Below are 18,534 nucleotides of genomic sequence, written 5' to 3'. Positions count from 1 at the left end.
TATACTGAGGAGATATTTTCAAAGAAAATTATTACTGATTAATATAATATTATCATATTTGTGTAGGAGTTGTTGGAGAGCGACTACAATCGTCGTAAATACGTGATGTGCCGCGACGAGGCCGGCGTGGGGTTGCTCCACAAGGCTGTGTTCTACGACTTCATGGACATCGCAGGGTATCTCGTCAAGAACTACCCACAGCTCGTGCACCAGAAGGACTCGGTAACAACACTTTGTACTTATAATAAAATTGTGAATGATCGTGTTTGTTACACTTGTTCGAATTAACGACACTGTCTACTCTTCTATTACTGAATTATTTTATTATTCTTATACTTAACGTGATGATATTTGGCAGTTGGCACATATGCGGTTCGGGGTCTGGATTAAAACATAGGATACTTTCAATTTCAGTAATCTATACACAGGCAAAGTATTTTTTACAAGCTTGCCAACGGTATAGAAAGTTAACACCAGTTTAATGAAAGATTTTTGCCAAATATTATTGATATAAATACTATTGATAATTACATCTTTATAAAACATCACATACCTTCAGAATTACTGGCCGATCGGAATGAAGGCCATAAAGTTTATTGCATCATAAAAAAGTAAAATAACTTTTTTACGCAAATCAGTCATAGATAATAGAGATAGTATTTTTATGTGCCATGTTTATTGCTAGTGATGTTCACCTACACATATGTATGTACCTTCATGTTAGTTGCACATACCTACATGTTTGTTTTGTTTACGAAGAATCGTGGCACGTGTGTGTGTCCATGACATTTGTGTCCGTCTGTGTGAGTGCTTTAAATACCTACGATCGTAATTGTTGTGGGAGTTATGTGATCACTGATCACCATCCATTGGTTGTGCAGTGGTTAAATTGATCACCATCTTGTCACAGGTTTGATTCTTATACAAACTAATCGACTTTTATATTTGGTGCTGATTTAGGTAGGATTGTTTTGTTTTTCGAGTTAACATTTTGTTTAGTTAGAGTTGGGTTATCGGAAGATATGTATATAGAGATATAGTTATTAAGACTGCAAGTTATAGGATGATTTGCTACTACCCGCGACATCGTTAACGTGACAAAGTCTCCCGACGTAAATAGTAACCAGGTTCGGATTTTAAACTATCTGTGTACCAAATTTCATCAAAATACGTTAAGCAGTTTTGGCGTGATTGAGTATGAGACATTCATTCAAACACCAAAACTTTGGCATATAAGATAGAGTTTGTTTGGTTAAGCTTTTGCTCAGCAGTGGGACACCCAAAGACGCTAAAACATAAGAGTTGTCGACTGCTTTGTTGAACATGTTGTTGTTGTTATGACAGGAGGGTCGTACGCCGCTGCACTACGCGGCGGTGTGTCGCGACGAGGCGGGCGCGGCGGCGCTGCTGGAGGGCGCGGGCGCGGCGCGGGGGGCGCGCGACGCCGCCGGCCGGACACCCGCACACTACCGCGGCACCGCGCGCGACCTGCTCGCGCTCCCCGACACCGCAGACATGGCGCGCGACAACAAGAACCCACCAGGTCAGTACCAATAAAAAAATAATTATTTTAATTCTTTTTCAGCAGCAATTTTCGCCGATTATTTGTTTTTGTTTTTAATTTTACACGATGCTAAGTAAGTAGTTTTTATATGTAGGTGACAATTCAAATATTTTGTTTTTTAAATTTCGTATACGATTTTTTACTAATAGAAAAGTTTTTTTTTGATATTTTGATATTGGTAAATATTCTTGAAATTTAAGAAAATGTATTTCGTAAATTTTGCATTTTGGGTGAAACGTGTTAGTTACGTTTTAATTAACTAACAACTTAATTGCTATCGTAAATTAAAATGCTAACTTCCGGTTAGAAACTGTATGAAATAATTGTGGGTTTAGTAAAATTAAGTTTTCTTAACGTTACATTATTAATATCAAAGTTCATGATTAGGTAAACTAAGGTTTAAGTAGTTAAAAAAGTAAGTTTTCTTACTTTCGAATTTAGGTACTTGGTCAGATTCACCACTGGATTAGACAATAATTATAAAAGGATCTTAGTAAAAAAATAAAGTTTTAAGATTCAGAAAGAAAGAATAGAGAGGACCAAAATTTTGTTATGTTTTCGTAGTTTTAAAAGTTAATTTAATAATAGACCCAACTTTTTCAAGTCATTGAAATAAATATTTCACATTTGATACTAATGACAGTCTATGAATATAGACTGCTACCATTAAACATCAAACAATAAAAAATGCACTTAACTCGGACTGTAATTACAACCCACGCAATAACATAAAGTTTTATTCACGACTTACGAATAAATCCCTGATAAACTTTCCGGTAGATAAAGTAAAAAGAGTATGAATCCAAAGGTGTAGGCACAGGTGTATAAGACATACAACCATTTTTCGTTACTAACAATATCAGTCTCATATAAAAGTTACGATAACTACTAAACCTCGCCCAATGGTAGTTAGCCCGACCTGAGAAGCGAATCCAAGACCCAATAATCAACAATCGGATACACCTCCGACTACACCACAGAGGCAGCCCTGATTGAAATTTTCTGGAAAAACCTAACAGTTAACCTAACCGCTACTTACCCACAAACAGTAAATCTGACCATCTTGTCTTGTCGTATGGTTAGTGGTCAACCTAGTGTCAAAATTGTTCAAGCCGCCCGAAAAGCCTTTGACATGGCTTAACGACTGTTATCTTCAGTAACAACAACCGGGACCGACTTTTTAGGTGTCCTCCGAAGCACTGAGACGCTTAGTTCAAATACCACTATGCGGTTACTATCCATAGAATTACCGCACCAACGGTTGCTTAACCCACTGATCGTTTACGCCTCAAACCGATATTTACCTACAAACAGTAAAACTAAACTTGAAAGTCTTCAATATGAAAAACAAAAACAGTTGAAAGATAACTGTCGTCTTGCTGATAAATGTGTCTGTAACTTCGCAGTTAAGTAGAAAACAGTTGAAATTCAACCGGACACCGTCCGATAACGACAAGGTCCCACTATAAGTACGTTCTCATGAATAACTTAACACAAAAAAGTGGACTGCTCCAATGTATAACTACTACATGTGTATGTAAACGAATTTTAAGTCGAAATTTTGAAGTTAACTTTATGAAAGTAAAATTATTAAGCTAAAATAAATACTATAGAAAATATAAGACGGAATCATTGTTTGTCGGATGCGGAATTGATACGAACTTAACCTTTTAAAAACCAATATGAAAAAGCTAAGTAGATTTATTTATTGAGGTTTTAGTATACAAGTTTCGGATTTGTATACAGCATATTGACAAATAAATGTTAGCGAATCAACAGTAATCTTTGCTGCAAGTTGATAGTAGAGTCATCATTGGCTTGGCTTTTGAGTTTATAACAGAAAGACACTTCGAAAAATCTTAAGTTAATGATAAATAATTATAGTTGTCGAAATTCCCATGCCCGCACTTGGCCAGCGTGGTGGTTTCAAGGCCTAAACCCTCCCTCATTTTGTGAGGAGACCCTTGCCCAGCAGTGGGGCATTAAATGGGTCAAAAATAAAATTAAGTTTTGTTACATTCTGATCTAAAACCAATACTTCTCTAAGATCACATGACATATTTTGGCCCTATACCTCAAATATACAGTCTATTTTATATTGTTAAAGGCAATAAAAATAACATTCTTTTCCTCGAATTAATAGGTTATGTTACCTCATATTACTTTAGTTGCGAGTACCTAATCACCTAATTTGTCGTACCTACTTTCATGTTCATATCGTTCACGTATGAACAACATGCATATTTTATAAGCATTATGAAATAACGTACTTAACTAATAAAACCTTGGAAACGTTTTAACTGCTCAATTTTATTTTCTATACGTTTTATGGCACATAAAGTTTTCTCAAAATAATAAGACCAAAATTCAAGTGTCGTAAAAAATATTTAACCCGGAAATACCATTTATATTCTTAAAGCAATTAAGGTTTTTATACAACAACATATTGTTATTTGTTTAAACTATGACGCCTTCAAAGACAATGCATAAAAATAAATATAAAAAAGTTATTTTCTAGACAGACTTCACTTCATCTATATTTCCTGATTAAGTTTTAAATATTTCGGGGCTTGTAGCGTTTTATCTGATTATCATCCATATTAATATTACCACTCGTATTTTGTTAAGGAACCATTCATAAAATATCAAAATATAGACAGAAACTCTTATAGACGTAGATTCTAAACAGCCATCTGTGGGTCAAACAGATTCATATTCATTAGCTTCAGAGCTTTAAACAATATTCGAAAACCGCTTATTCATTTGACATTCAATTTGATTTAAAACATTCTTTCCCTACGTAAAATGGCTTCAAACGTATCAAAATACTAAATCACGTGATAGCAAATCGCTGTATAACAAACGCCTTAAGACAGACTGTTTGTTAGTCAATTTCCTGCATGCGATACAACTGACCGGTTGCTTTCAGTTCAGTGATTGACTGTTACAAATTGCCCGGTAATAACGCCCTTTGGAATATTGCCCGCTTCGCGAAAACACCCGATAAAGCTCTCGTTAGGCATTACTTAGTAATAGCTGTGATTTAGGTATTTTGTGGGAAAGTGTTCTTTTAACTGGTTAGATGTTTGCGTTTCGTTTATAAATAGTGATGATGGTCATGTTTTTCCACTTCTAAATAAAAACTATCAGATAGTTGTTTCCATCATTTTGCTGTCACTTTATTTTTCCGGTAGGTTATGACTTTCTTCGGACGGATATTTTTAATACAAGTAGCCAATTTATCCATCGGATAGCTTAGATTATAGGCTGTCTTTGATAGAGTCTTGGATAGGTGTCTTAATGGCCCTATAGAGCCTTATCAGAAAGAGTTCACACAGATCTTCAAGTGTGATCCATAAATGTCAATTTCAGATCTGGTTATACTTTGTGTTCATGTGATTATGTTTATGTGCTTGTTTAAAAGCCCTGCGAAGCTATTCAATCTTAACTTATTGTCTTTAAAAAATATTCATTTCGTGTTCAAAACACGTACTTTAATAAACAAAACAATAATTACAATCCTAAAATAACAATGGTATTGTTTATTTTCAATTGTGCCGCAATAATGTCTGATGGTATCGTATTGATTGTATGTTATTAGTCGGGTTCACGTGGCGTCTATCAGAACCGCAGGCTAAACCTACAATTATTTAGACATATGTACTTATTAGTATGTAAAACTATAGCAATAATTTAAATATCAACATTTATATTGATTGCTTTTCTAAAGTTCTACAAACATAATTTTTTTTTTTTGCATCCGTAGACCTACTTTTTAAACAAAGTGCATTCCAAAACTAAAGAGGTTGAAATTTTGTTAGTTAGTTAATTGACTTTAAAAAAATATTATCCATGAAATTATTCTTGAGGTTAACTTAGAATATTTGCACGTATTTTGTGAGAACCTTTTTACGCCATATATATGTATGTAACATATATGGCGTAAGAAGGTTGATTAGCGACGTTTGGAAAAAGAAAACGCGCTGCGCCGACACGTCTTAGCATGGGAACGGAAAAGGCAGTGGATAACAAAGGTTAAGCTTTGTTATTATTTAAACATGTTTTGACACATCTAATTATAATTTTTTACTTATTGTTACAAAGACTTCCATATTACTGCTTTACATTTCCAAGTAAATCGAACACTAATGACGAAGTTGTTTGTGCATAAACCCATTGAACTGAAACTACATACGAACAAATAGTACGAAACTTCGAAACCCATTTTAAAAACAAACTCCGCGCTCTATAAAAGATTCTCGACGGCATGCAATCCGCTCCGTTGTTTTAAAATCTATTTGTCGCTTTAAGTTCGGCGTGTTTTAAATCCAAGTACTATAATTTCAAGGATCCGACAGTTTTACGTTTGCGCAAATTTCATACTTCCGTCTAAATTATGTGCTTGAAAATATCTGCATGCCGTTTATGAGTAATTTTAAGTCGATTTAACTTTCTATAATGCCTATGATTTAGGTTTAGGTATGTATTACAGCCAAACAATTCAATGGAATATTTGAGAATATAACGAAGTATTATCACAAACTTTCGACCCAAATATGACTTGTTTGTTTCGATGTTTTACCGACCGTTGGGAACATGCATAAACGACACACGTATTTGCGTACAACATAAATAAAAACTTCAAATCTGCATCCGTAAATTTACGAAAAACTAAATTATATTTATATTAGCCTATTATATTTAAACCGACATTATGATCAAACATTCTGTAAAACGTGGTCTTGCTTGTATAAATCTGAGCATTACTTTACTTGTCACGTCAGCTCTCCTACAGAATGGCTAGAAATAAAGCTCGGCGACAAACAAAACATTAAGTGAAACTGACCATAAAGTTATTATCTAGATCTTTTGTAACCATAAATAATTCATAAACTAGAGTCGAAGACGGTATGAGATGAGTGTTGGGAACGACATTGTCTGTCTGGAATAATATTTTATTATACCTACATTTACGCTTTAGTAGAATAAATTTGTGATCATAAACAGTAGGTATTGTAGTCCGACAACTTAGCTCCGAGTTATGGTAGGAACAATTTATTTAAAGTATAAATAAAATTCAGGTGTATTTCTCAAAAAAATGTAAGCATAGCAAACAGGAGTCCGCTGCATAAGTCTGCGAGTGAAAGAAGCTCTAAATTATTAATTTTGTATGACTACGCCTCCGGTCTCGCATACAAGGCTCTCCTCTAGGTTGTCTGACTGTACAACTATAATGAATAATATTATAAAATTTAATTATTCATTCATTCGTCGTATGGTCAGTAGTCAACCTAGTGTCAAAGTTGTTCAAGCCGCCCGAAGGCCTTTGACATGGCTTAACGATTGTTAAGTGTTATCATATTGATAAAAACCGGGACCCTCCGAAGCACGGAGACGCTCAGTTCAAATACCACTATGCGGCTACCCATCTATAGAATGTCCGCGCCAAGGTTGCTTAACCCACTGATCGTTTACCAACCGGTGAGTGCAACTAGCCACGAGCGCCTAATATTATAAAATACATAAGTCTGACTACCTGTACTGCTTTCCCGACTTACAATGGCGTAGTGCACTAGTAAATATAAACAATCAATAAATATAAACAATTAAGTACTTTTGGAGTAAACATTTGTACAAGCATTGTGCAATTTGATAACAAAAAAAAAAAGAAACTGAACGTGCTATCGATCCGTCTGTCCACAGTATACTTTATTTGCCAGACCATGCACACTGGCCAGTTTATTTCATACAAAATAAAACATGGTAATTTGTAGTAGTGCAATCAGATTTTTTACCAAACATTACACTAGGTGCATGTGCACCAGCTATTCCACTATCAACCCTTTACAAGGCAAAACACAGTTTGTACTATCAGTATAATTACGACACGTCACATAGTTGCACGGAGTCACGGCACTCTGTCATCGATACATACATTATGTATATGTCTAGTTTGATATACTCGTAACATACATAGTTACATAGGTACAGACCTAAAAACACGCCTTCTCTCGATAAGGGTAGGCAGAGACCAGAGAACGCCATTTGGTACGATCATTACAAACTTCCTTTATTTCATTTACATCCATACATCTTGTCATTCAGGACTGCCAGTTACGAGTACTATACACTTGTTCTTTCGCAAGACATCACCAATATGATCTATGTATGTCTTCCTAGGGGATCCCTCCCGGCGTTTCCATTTACGCAGTCATTTTTTTTATTCGTAACATGTATGTATTAATTTCATTAGCACTAGGCTCGGTTTTCAGGCGCGGTTGACGTTGCGTGGTCATGAATATGTATAATAACAGAAGCCTTTCCATTCTGAGGCACACCCCTTTATTATATTTTATTTATGTCCGCCGAAAACGATTGGTCATTCTCCATCTAATCTACGGAGGTCATCGGTGTTACGTGCTTTTGTTTTGCATTATGTAAGATTGATTTAAGGTGCAATTTTAGGACTCGTGAACTTAGTGGTCATTAAAAAGTTCTTTAAGATGTTGCTTGAGGACACGTATAGTTTTCAACCGCATTTAACCAGTGTAGTGAACTCAAGGTCTTACCTTAGACCCTTACTCAGCGAAAAGAGGTAGCAGAAGGAATAATGTTATTGAAAGTTTTCCCGGAGTAAAAAGTTCATACCATGTGTTATCCGCGTTATAAACTATGTGTGTACTAAAATTTATCAAATCTTTTGGTCATTTTTGTGTAAAAAAGGCAACAATCATACGAGAATATACATACAAGCAAACACACTTACAAACAAACATCCATCCATCCTCACAAACTTTTACATTTATAAAATTTAGTATAGATTGCTTGTCTTTTTCTTTCTAAGTCACTAATAAAAAGTGAAACCCTCGTGTTCGTAATAACGGCTTATGAACAATTTGTGTCATGCAAGTATCGAACATTCAGTATGCATGGGAACTCGTTAAAGGCACGTTGGCAATAGCTCTGTCAACAAAGCTTAGTAGGGCGACGGTAATGCATACTTCACAAATGTACATACATATTATACAGAACGTTTTTACTCGAGTTATATTGTAGCAAGTTTTCACGCAAGCAACAAAGTGATTTGTTATTTTCGTACACTTATTTTTAGACCAGATTAGGATACGAAAATAAATGTTAAGGTTTAATGTCATTCACGATTTCTTAGCTATGATCAATTATGGTATAAGTAACGGTTTTAAAGTCAAGAGATCATTAAATAAGTAATAGTAATAATAATATCTTAAGTGTTGCTTAAGCGATTTTTACATGTTATTCGAAAAAATAAAACAATAATCACAATGCCTATTTTTTTTGTCAAAAGCCGTGGTTACTAACTTACTGCACTACCATAATCGCAAAGAAATTCTTATTTTATTTTTTCCCCTGAAATAAAAAAATACCTGATATAGTTAAAAGATTACGAAACATTACAAAGATTACTTCCTTAAAATTAATAGGGTACAAGCATTCGAAGCATTAACGTTGATTCAAAAACATAACACCATAAACGATGAAGTTTAAAGAATTCTGTAATGAATGTTATCGTGCGTAGAATCTGGTTTGTTTTCAGAGTGTTTCGTTGGTCGCCATTATGTTAATCTCGGTTCTACAGTAACACGCGAACTTGTTGCTTCGCCAATTTCACTTGTCTTTATAGCCGTTGTAATAAAATCTGACAACTTTTGACGACTTTGAAGGGTTCATGTTTATGTTTTCATTTTGAAATGACATTGTTTTATCAGGCAACCGGGAGTTGTGGTACGAGTTAGGGGAGGCCTATGTCCAGCAGTGGACTGTGATAGGCTGATTGATATTATTTTATTGGAGTACAAGAGCTTGTCTTGCGTAATTTTGAAAATAGTGGAGAATGTGTCGATGATATTCGTAGTTTATTTCTCATTACTACTTAGAGCGCTACGAAAGGTCTACGTAGTGCCTACGCGGGGTCTACGAAATATTTGACTAAAGTTCTTTCTTCGTAACATCTAACGGATTGTTTCTAATCACTCTTGGGGCTATTTAGTATTCTGGAATGACCTCGTATAAATACAGTATTTTTAATAATTAAAACCTTTATCAAATATTCACGTGTCGGTAAACATATTCTTCGTAAAATCCAGTCGCATAATCAACTCAAACCTTCATTAACAACTGTAATTCAGGTCATAAAACATTTTACGGCTGGCTGCATTTACATTACATCGGCACAACAGAGACCGATCAATTCCCCTACGAACCTGGTTATAGAAAAACTGTAACATTGAATTTCATACAAAAGAACATTCGATAGTAATGATTGGCCCACATTGAAAGGAATGTCGGTTCCGAAGGGCATGACAGCAGGTGTTTGTCATCGATCGATGGCCAAGGCATTAAACATTAAAGCCTATCTGTCTGAGTTCCAGCCTGAGTTATACACGGTTCGTCCTTGACACTTAAAGAGTCGCTAACGTGACTGGTCATCAATATTTACACAAAGCCTGAAGGCGTACTCGTGTATTATATATCATTTCATATTTCAAGGCGACCTGTCTTCCAAGTAGTTTCAACTTAACATTTAATTGCTACCTTCAATTCTTCGAACTGCTTCTGCGGTCTTAATGGCAATGTTGCCCAACTGCTGATCGCGACGCTGGGTTGGGCAAAGTGCTATTTGGACTTTTCTATTAGAGTATTCGCCATAGCATTGCGGAGTCTGATAACGTGTCTTGTCTAGAAATAGTCTCGCTCTAATTTGTAAATGGAGAAGCGCGTGTACATTTCATACACCTCTGCCCTTATCTTTGAGTCTAACAGGCATGAGGTCATAAAAATACCTTTTAAGGTGGCGGTTCGCGCCGCGACAGAGACAGGCGACCGAGACAGGAGACCGCGACCGGAGACCGTGACCGCTACTTAACTCTAGGCAATGTATAAAGCATCAGTTCGCGAGCGCGACAGAGACAGGAGACAGAGGCGCGCGACAGGAGACAGCGAGACGGTCGCTGCTCCGGTGCAGTAGTGTCTCGGTCGCGCTCGTGAAAGTACGTGTTTATGTTTAAAAATGAGTTTTTCTGACGAAGACTGTGAGACTCTGATTGAACTTATCAGGCAGCACCCTCCGCTATACAATGCACAACTAGACTCCTACAGAGACGAAAATTTGAAGGACAATATTTGGAAAAGCATAGCTGAAAGCATAAATAAAACAGGTGAGTTCTTCTTATTTTATTTATTTTGCATAAAATTAACATATTAAGAAAGAAAAGGTTAAGAAGAAAAGGAATGGAATCAGTTCAAACAAGCCGTGTGACATGTTGTTCTTGCCAGTCTACTGCTCCTTGCTGTGACGTCAAGTAATTGGTTAATTTTACTCTAATATCGAGTCCGTTGCTGTTCGAAAACCCTCCTGTTCCACGTAATGTAACAAAATTTGAAGGCAAATTTTCTTCCTCTCGATTCCATTGATGTACGGGCATTTGAGCAGATTCCAAAAATCCATCTCTTAATAGGTTATGCAAGCAACAGGCAACTAAGATCATGTCTGTGCATGTTTCTGGCGCTATTCCGATAGGAGTGTAAAATATTCTAAACACCTGAGACAGCAAACCGAACGCGTTTTCCGATACTCGTCTCGCACGACAAAGGCGGTAGTTAAATATTTCTTTGCTTAAATCGTTTTTTGCAACTCTTCTAGCGTAAGGTTTCATCATAAAAGTATCAAGACTAAATGCTTCATCTCCAACTAAAAAATGGGGTAATATTATGTTCGAATTCGGTAGATTTTTTGGTTTCGGAAAATTAAATTCATTTTTCATTATTTGTTTTCCCATTGCAGACTTTTGGAATATTCCACTATCTCCTTCTTTGCCATAAGAGCCAACGTCTACTGCAATGAACTTGTAATTATAGTCTACAATAGCCAGAAGAACAATTGAGTAATACTCCTTATAATTAAAATACAACGACCCACTATTTTCAGGGGCTCTTATTCTTACGTGCTTCCCATCAATAGCACCTGTGCAATTGGGGAATTGCCATTTGTCCCAAAATCCTTCAGATATAAGCCTAAAATCACTTTCTTTTGGAATAGGCATAAAAATTGGCACCAAAACAGTCTTTAAATGTTTTAACACCTCTTTGACTATTTGTGAAATATAAGAAGGTGATATACGATATTCGAATGATAGCGAAGCATATGTTTCTCCAGTCGCCATGAATCTGGGAATAAAAAAAAATATTATTATTTATTACAGATTCGGAATGCCGTAAAAAATGGAAACTGATCAGGGACTCCTACAACAGATATAAGCGCAAACAAAAACAATCGACGGGATCTGCAGCACCAGCTAAAAATTCAAAGTGGCAGTTTTATGAACGCTTAAGATTTTTAGAAAACACACCATCAGAACGGCAAAGCTGCACCAGTGTAGAACAAGAACAGCAAAGCTCCGCCAGTGTAGAAGAAGAAGTTACTAATACCTCCCCAGGAGTAGAACATGAAGATACTCCTCACGAAGCCGCAGACACGTCAGTACATAACACTCCTTCAAAGGAGTTACCAGGCACTTCTAAATCTACACAAGAGAGATCTAATATACCACTAAATAACAGTTATGAAAAATCAACCTCCAAAAATACAAAGAGAAAGAGACAAAAAGAAGATGAATTCATAAAATTTATGAAGGACAGACAGGAAAACCGAAATAGACAGCTGGAGTCATTAAAATCTCAAGAACCAGTTGATGATATATCGACATTTACAAAACATATTGAAATGATGCTAAGAAAATTGAGTGCACGTTCAAGAGCCATGGCAAAAACGGAAATATTTAATATTGTCTCGAAGTATGAGATCGGAGATATCGAAGGTCAAACTGAACGCCCCTATACTGATTCATCATACCAGTTATCATATAATTCAAATTCATCATACAATTCATATTCTCCGATAAGTGCAGCATCAGAACACCAAACACAGACTGGATTGATTGATTTAACATCTCGCCAATCACTAAATATTTCGAGTGAACCATTTCTAAACAATTACGGTGAAATCGACCAGAATAATTTAGATGAATTGGCAAACTTACCTTAAAGTTAGTGATAATTTTTCTTTTACTGATATTCTTCCCTTTTCTTGCATTGTTTTTTTCAGTAAATTTAATACGTAATCAAACTGTGTTTTATTCAGCCGAAAATACTTCCTGAATATATTGTCATCAAACATCAGGTGCTTCTTTACTAATAGCGAAAATGATCCTTCTTCACCTCTAGTGGAATATAAATCCTTAATAGGTAATCGTCTTTCAGTTTTGTATTTGTAATAATAATATAAGAGCAAATCATCGTCTTCTTCTTCCTCCAATAGCAGCTTCATTACTTGGTTTTCCATCACGACACAAAACACCAGTGACTTCATCGACAGACTCTCTTGAACTGAGCGGTCGCTCTGTGACACTTGTCGCGATCTTCGGTCTCAGTCTCAACCTACAGTACATGCCGAAGAGACCGAGACACTTGTCGTGGTCTCTGGTCTCAGTCTCCTGTCTCGGTCGCCTGTCTCTGTCGCGGCGCGAACCGCCACCTTTACAGTAGCCAATTCAGACGCCCAGATACATTTTTAAAAGTATTTTCATGATCAACTCCTAAATATTATAAATACAATAAACCATTTAATGTAGGTATAAAGTAAAAGCACATAGGTTTTATTTTCATTCGTGGTACTATATTGATTTTTACTAAAATAGATTGACCGGTAGCCTGAATGATGTAGGTACTGAACGAACGTGTGTTACATTAAGATAATAAAATTAATAGCGCGCATTACGTGTCGTATTTGTAATCTTTAATGCTTCAAATACAATGTTCTTGATGGAATCGTGGCTGGACATGACGTACTCTATTTTACGGATAAGTCATTATTGGTAATATTGTGTTACAAAATATTTACCTACCTTTTAATTAGAATGTTGATGTCAACTTTTAACTTTACATTGTCATAAAAATATATGTATACATGTATTAAAAAATACTCTAAACGTCCAAGTCGTCAAAAAAGCTTTTAACTGTATATTTCTAACAGAACGTTTACATAAATATTTTAGGTCTAGGTTTAGGTCGCCACGCCGATACCACTGCGTCGGGAGGTCGGGTTCGATTCCCACACGGAACAATTTTTTGTGCGATCCACAAATGATTGTTTCAGGTCTGGTTTGTACTTTGTGTCCGTTGTTTGTATGTTTGTAAAAGTCCCCGTTCAAAAAAAATGTATTCTGATATGCTCCAAAATAGTGGAATTTATCCCAAAAGACAACTGAGACCAAACAGTGACCGTTTTCCTACCACAGGACAGTTCAATAGTTGGTACTAATAGCAGGACAGTCCCGCTGAAAACATCGGAATCTCGAGGTACATATATCGTTCATTATAAGTCTCCTACAAACACTATTCTGAATTTAAAAATTGTTTACTAACATTGATCGATATTTACAAAACAGTAACCACAGTCCACTGTCAATTCTGAGCGTATTTTTATCGCTCAATTACCAGAATGTTCTGTTTTCAATTAACGGCCGTCAGTAAAACGTTCGATTGATACGAATCATTGTGTTGATTGGCACGTTCTTGTTAATCGACCCGTTAAACTTTTATTACTTTTTAAATAGACTTGATACTCCGACGTTTGTTTTGAATACCGATCAGGGTTTATCAAGGTAGTAGATATTGTAGTTTCAACTAAGGCATATAAAAGAATTGAGGCGCCCATAGCCAGTTGCGCTCACTGGTCGGAAAACGATCTGCGGATTAAGCAACCCTTGGCGCGGTCATTCCATATATGGGTGACCGCATAGGGGTATTTGGCTGGGCGTCTCCGTGCTTCGCGGGGAGCGTAAAAAGCCGGTCCATCAGCGTTAGTCGTTAGTAAGCCATTTTGTTTTGAAATTGAATCGATTAAGTGTCTTCGCCTTATTCTATATTCCGTTCCTTTAATTTAAAACCTCGAAGATATTAATGGTTTATAGTCTTGAATTATGTGCTAAAAATAATTCAAGGGTGTATTTTTTAATATTAAATTTGTGTGTAATATCGCAATGTATGGCAATTTATTGTTTCAATGCCTTTACACGTAAAAACGTGCAGGTAAAAATTTACGCAACTTGTATTAAAATAACAAAGAATTGTAATATTAGAACATACATTTTCCAAGTCGTGCCAAATTATCGTAGCCACTTGCGTGAAAGGAAACCTAATAGGCGTCGACGACAGTTAATAAATTCAACCTATTCAAAATGCTAAGCCATTTTCAAGCATTTTTCCTGTGAATGGCATTTGCCTTGAACTTTTTCATCGATTGCAATTCCAAGTACGAGTTGTGGCATATATTCGACGTACTTTTAAATCTAATGGTCTGTTACATACCAGTATTGTGTAACAGGTTATTTAAAGTCTGAATGATTAACTTGCAAACAATAAGTTTGCAAGTTAAGTCAAGGATTCAAAAGCTATTACATGTTTACATAATAGATACGCAAAATTCTCTGTCCTTTCGTTTTATTTTAATATGACTTCTATTCCGCTTACCTGTGCTTTATATGACAGTAAACAGTAACCAGCTACTTTTGAATTCAATGTCATATGAATACTCTTCAAAAATTGTGCATGGAGAATACAGTAAGATAGCCATAATATATGTATTTAACGCGTATTCAACAGTACTACAATAAATATAACAATATTCAAACATTTGCCATTTTTTAAACTCAAATATAACAGAAAAATCTATAAATAGCTCGCCAGACCCATTGAAACCTCATATGTATATTCTTTTACATTATTTCAAGTGCCAGCCAGCGTACTTAAAGTTGTCATAGCAGTAAGACGCTTGACTAAAAGTACATAATAATTAGTAAGAAAATTGTTCGGCACATTACCACCGTTACAGTATTTAGCCTCAAGAAATAAAGTAATTAACATAGATTGTACAAGAATTTCACTTAAACGCTATGTAGAACAAGCAACCACTTAACAAGTTAAATTAGCAAAATCAAACCAAACTGGATTTGCAGTACACAATTGGAAGCTTTAAGTATAACACTTTTCTCAAAAATACTTGCACTAAAAAGTCTCAGGGACTTCTGCAAACATACAAAAACAGAGAAGTTTTTTCAGACCCGAAATAATTAGGTACTTATTTGTCGCTCACACTCAGGGCCCTTTTCGTGCCATATTTTCGTCTGCGAGCGGATTTGATCCGCATGCGGGTAATACTCAGACGCAGGACATGGCAAAAAAATCGTTAGCCGCTGCAGTATCGTGCGTTATGCCAGTGACTAATGCGATTATAATAGGACGAACATGTTTGAAATGGTAGATCACAGTCTACATGCAGACCAGATTCGCGAACGAGTGAAAGTAGGTAGGCATGTCAGGAAAAGGGCCGGTACATTTGTTCGGCGGTCTTTCGTGCGCGGTGATAGAAGCATTGTTCTCAACAAATTGTTTGCTCTGCATCCTCAGGTTTGGTGATCAAACGGCACAATATCCGGATATGGTGCCACGACTGCGACATGGCGCGGCTGCAGCGCGTCGTGTGGGAGGGTCACGGAGGCCGGCTGCTCAGCGAGGTCTCCAACCAGCCCGTCGTCAAGAAGTTCCTTGAGGCTGTGCCTTACATTATGGTAAAGCCACGAGCAATTTGTTGACTCTATGTAACCTTTATTGAAATTAAGAAAATACTGAAAAAATGATAAAACGGAATTTAAAGAGTGTAAATGCATTCGTTGAGTCTGAATCAGGAGATTTTTAGCACAAAAGTTACGACTGTAATTAATACCTACTTTAAAGTTTTCGATCTCACTCATAATAGCTAGAGCTCAAATTGTTTGGTAACGTTGCCCGGATCTGTGCTTGTAGTTATATAATTACCTACTTTTATTTAAAAAAGCTTGATAACTGACAATCAAAATTACTGCCATGGAACTTATTCTTGTTAATCATGTTATTTTCAGAACACGATTCGAGACATCCACAATGATGTGGTACAAAATGACCTGGAAAGTTTGATGAAGCACGCTGGTGACCCGGTGCCGCCTCAAGCATTGTCATGCAGAGATCCCAACAATATGACTGTACTGCACAAGGTAACTTTAAATAAAGCATACAACAATTATTACACAGATACAATTTTTAAAAAAATACTACGGCTTAAAAAAATAAATTAATGAATGTAATAATATATCATTTTCAAACGAATTATAATTCAGGCGGCCGGTCTCGGGCACGGTGGCATTCTCAAATACATCGTTGAGAGGTATCCCCAAGGTATCAACGACATAGACAACGATGGACGCACTCCTCTACACTACGCCGCAGCCGTGAGAGATGATCAGCACACGTACAATACACTTGTCAGTCTCGGAGCTGACGAAAGCATTGTCGACAACGTAAGTAATTCTCACACACCACAACAACACCGCATGACAATTAATATTCCAATATTAACACTATTCTAGAGAAGATTTTATCTCTTCACGTCTTTTGCCATACAAATCTCCACATAATACGTTTATTAAATTACATTACTTTGATTTTAGAAAAATAAAACCCCAGGTTATTACATAAATAGACCCCAGGAAATAGATAAGAATGCTTTCAAAACATTGCCTGATGCACCTCGAACTCCGTCAAGTGCGTACCCAACTTCATGGGACTGGAAGCTATTGGACACAGAAGTCATAGCTGAATTGAACAAAAAATCTAGGAGGAGGAATTTAAAGGCATCTAATGAAAATATTTCATCAAAAGATACGAACACCAATACTGTCTCTGATAGCACTGACAATCGAATCGGTGGAATGAAGGGCAGCAGCACGCATGAGCTAATTAATAACTTGCCTGAATTAGACGATGCAAAACAAACCAAAGACGATATTGACAATCACATTGCAAATGTAGAAAGTAACCAGGTGAGCGTTGCATGTCACATAGTCACGGAATGTTATTATTATTGAGTTGCGTTGCTTTTTGATAAACATTTGCATGAACATTTATTTATTCATTTTAGGAATCTGATGTAGTGGAAAATGATAACGAAGAAGATGATGACGCTCATAAAGATGAAAACGAAAGTAATGACCAAGAACAAGAAGGTGAAAATAATGCTGATTCAGAGGAGGCTAATCACGAGGAGGAGGAAGAAACAAACCCAGATGATGCACAAGAAACTGAAGATCACGTGGAAGAGCCAAAAGTTGATGAAGAAAAACCAGAAGAAGAGACTGGCGAGACCACTGAACATACTGAAGATGCAGAGGAACACCCCGGAGAACATGCTGACGAAACCCATCATCATGATGCAGAAGATAATGACAATACTCAAGGTAAGGAAAGTGAACATACAGAACATAATGCTAATGACGATGAAAGTGAAAATAAAAATGAGGAGCAAGGTATTGAAAATGAACACACTAATGATAATGAGGATAATGTTGACGGTCACGAAGAGGCTACAGAGGCGGCTCATGAAGCTAATGAAAAAGACAACTCAGGTGATAGTGATTCAAAAGATTCACAGAGTCACCATGGCGCTGAAGACGAACAAAAAGAAGAAGCTACTGAAAACACTCATGACCATAAAGAAGAATCTGTAAAAGACGCAGACAATCAGAAAGAAGATATTGTAGAAAAAAGTGAAGATCACGATACAAATAACATTGATAAGCATGATAATGACTCTCAGCATAATAAAGAAAGTGAAACCGATGAATTGGCAGAGGATGGTGCTACTGCAAATGAAGGTAATACTAATGGTGAACACAGTGAAGATGATGACGATGTTCAAGTGCAAGGAGAAACACATTCTGAATATAGTGATTCGAATCTTAAAAGCACAGCGGAACTGTCTGACTTGGGGAGTGCCAAGAGAGGTAAAGCCGAAATCTCTTCTGGCACTATACACGAAACAATCAAAATATAATCCTCTTTAC

At 36.3% G+C, this 18,534-nt stretch overlaps 2 protein-coding genes across 2 annotated transcripts; both read left to right on the top strand.

Annotated features, from left to right (window-relative positions):
* Nucleotides 1–136: 136 nt before the first annotated feature.
* LOC142977486 (uncharacterized) lies at nt 137–18,530 on the top strand. Its single transcript, XM_076121384.1, has 7 exons — nt 137–222; nt 1,345–1,543; nt 16,067–16,227; nt 16,558–16,689; nt 16,813–16,992; nt 17,143–17,514; nt 17,613–18,530. Exons 1-7 carry the CDS (start codon nt 163–165, stop codon nt 18,522–18,524), a joined length of 2,016 nt encoding a protein of 671 aa, XP_075977499.1. The 5' UTR covers nt 137–162; the 3' UTR covers nt 18,525–18,530.
* Nucleotides 10,390–12,725, top strand: LOC142977490 (uncharacterized). Its single transcript, XM_076121391.1, has 2 exons — nt 10,390–10,758; nt 11,803–12,725. Exons 1-2 carry the CDS (start codon nt 10,611–10,613, stop codon nt 12,642–12,644), a joined length of 990 nt encoding a protein of 329 aa, XP_075977506.1. The 5' UTR covers nt 10,390–10,610; the 3' UTR covers nt 12,645–12,725.
* Nucleotides 18,531–18,534: the final 4 nt, after the last annotated feature.

The sequence above is a fragment of the Anticarsia gemmatalis genome, chromosome 13 (genome assembly GCF_050436995.1).
Source record: "Anticarsia gemmatalis isolate Benzon Research Colony breed Stoneville strain chromosome 13, ilAntGemm2 primary, whole genome shotgun sequence".
Classification (NCBI taxonomy): domain Eukaryota; kingdom Metazoa; phylum Arthropoda; class Insecta; order Lepidoptera; family Erebidae; genus Anticarsia; species Anticarsia gemmatalis.
Note: the sequence above shows the minus strand (reverse complement) of the source record. Positions and strands in the feature narration are given on the sequence as shown.

Bases quoted from the DNA above. Each gene is read 5' to 3' on its own strand.
- LOC142977490 (XM_076121391.1), top strand. From the start codon at position 10,611: ATGAGTTTTTCTGACGAAGACTGTGAGACTCTGATTGAACTTATCAGG. The intron at 10,759-11,802 runs GTGAGTTCTTCT...TATTTATTACAG, and splicing joins TGAAAGCATAAATAAAACAG to ATTCGGAATGCCGTAAAAAA.
- LOC142977486 (XM_076121384.1), top strand. From the start codon at position 163: ATGGACATCGCAGGGTATCTCGTCAAGAACTACCCACAGCTCGTGCAC. The intron at 16,228-16,557 runs GTAAAGCCACGA...TGTTATTTTCAG, and splicing joins AGGCTGTGCCTTACATTATG to AACACGATTCGAGACATCCA. The intron at 17,515-17,612 runs GTGAGCGTTGCA...TATTCATTTTAG, and splicing joins CAAATGTAGAAAGTAACCAG to GAATCTGATGTAGTGGAAAA.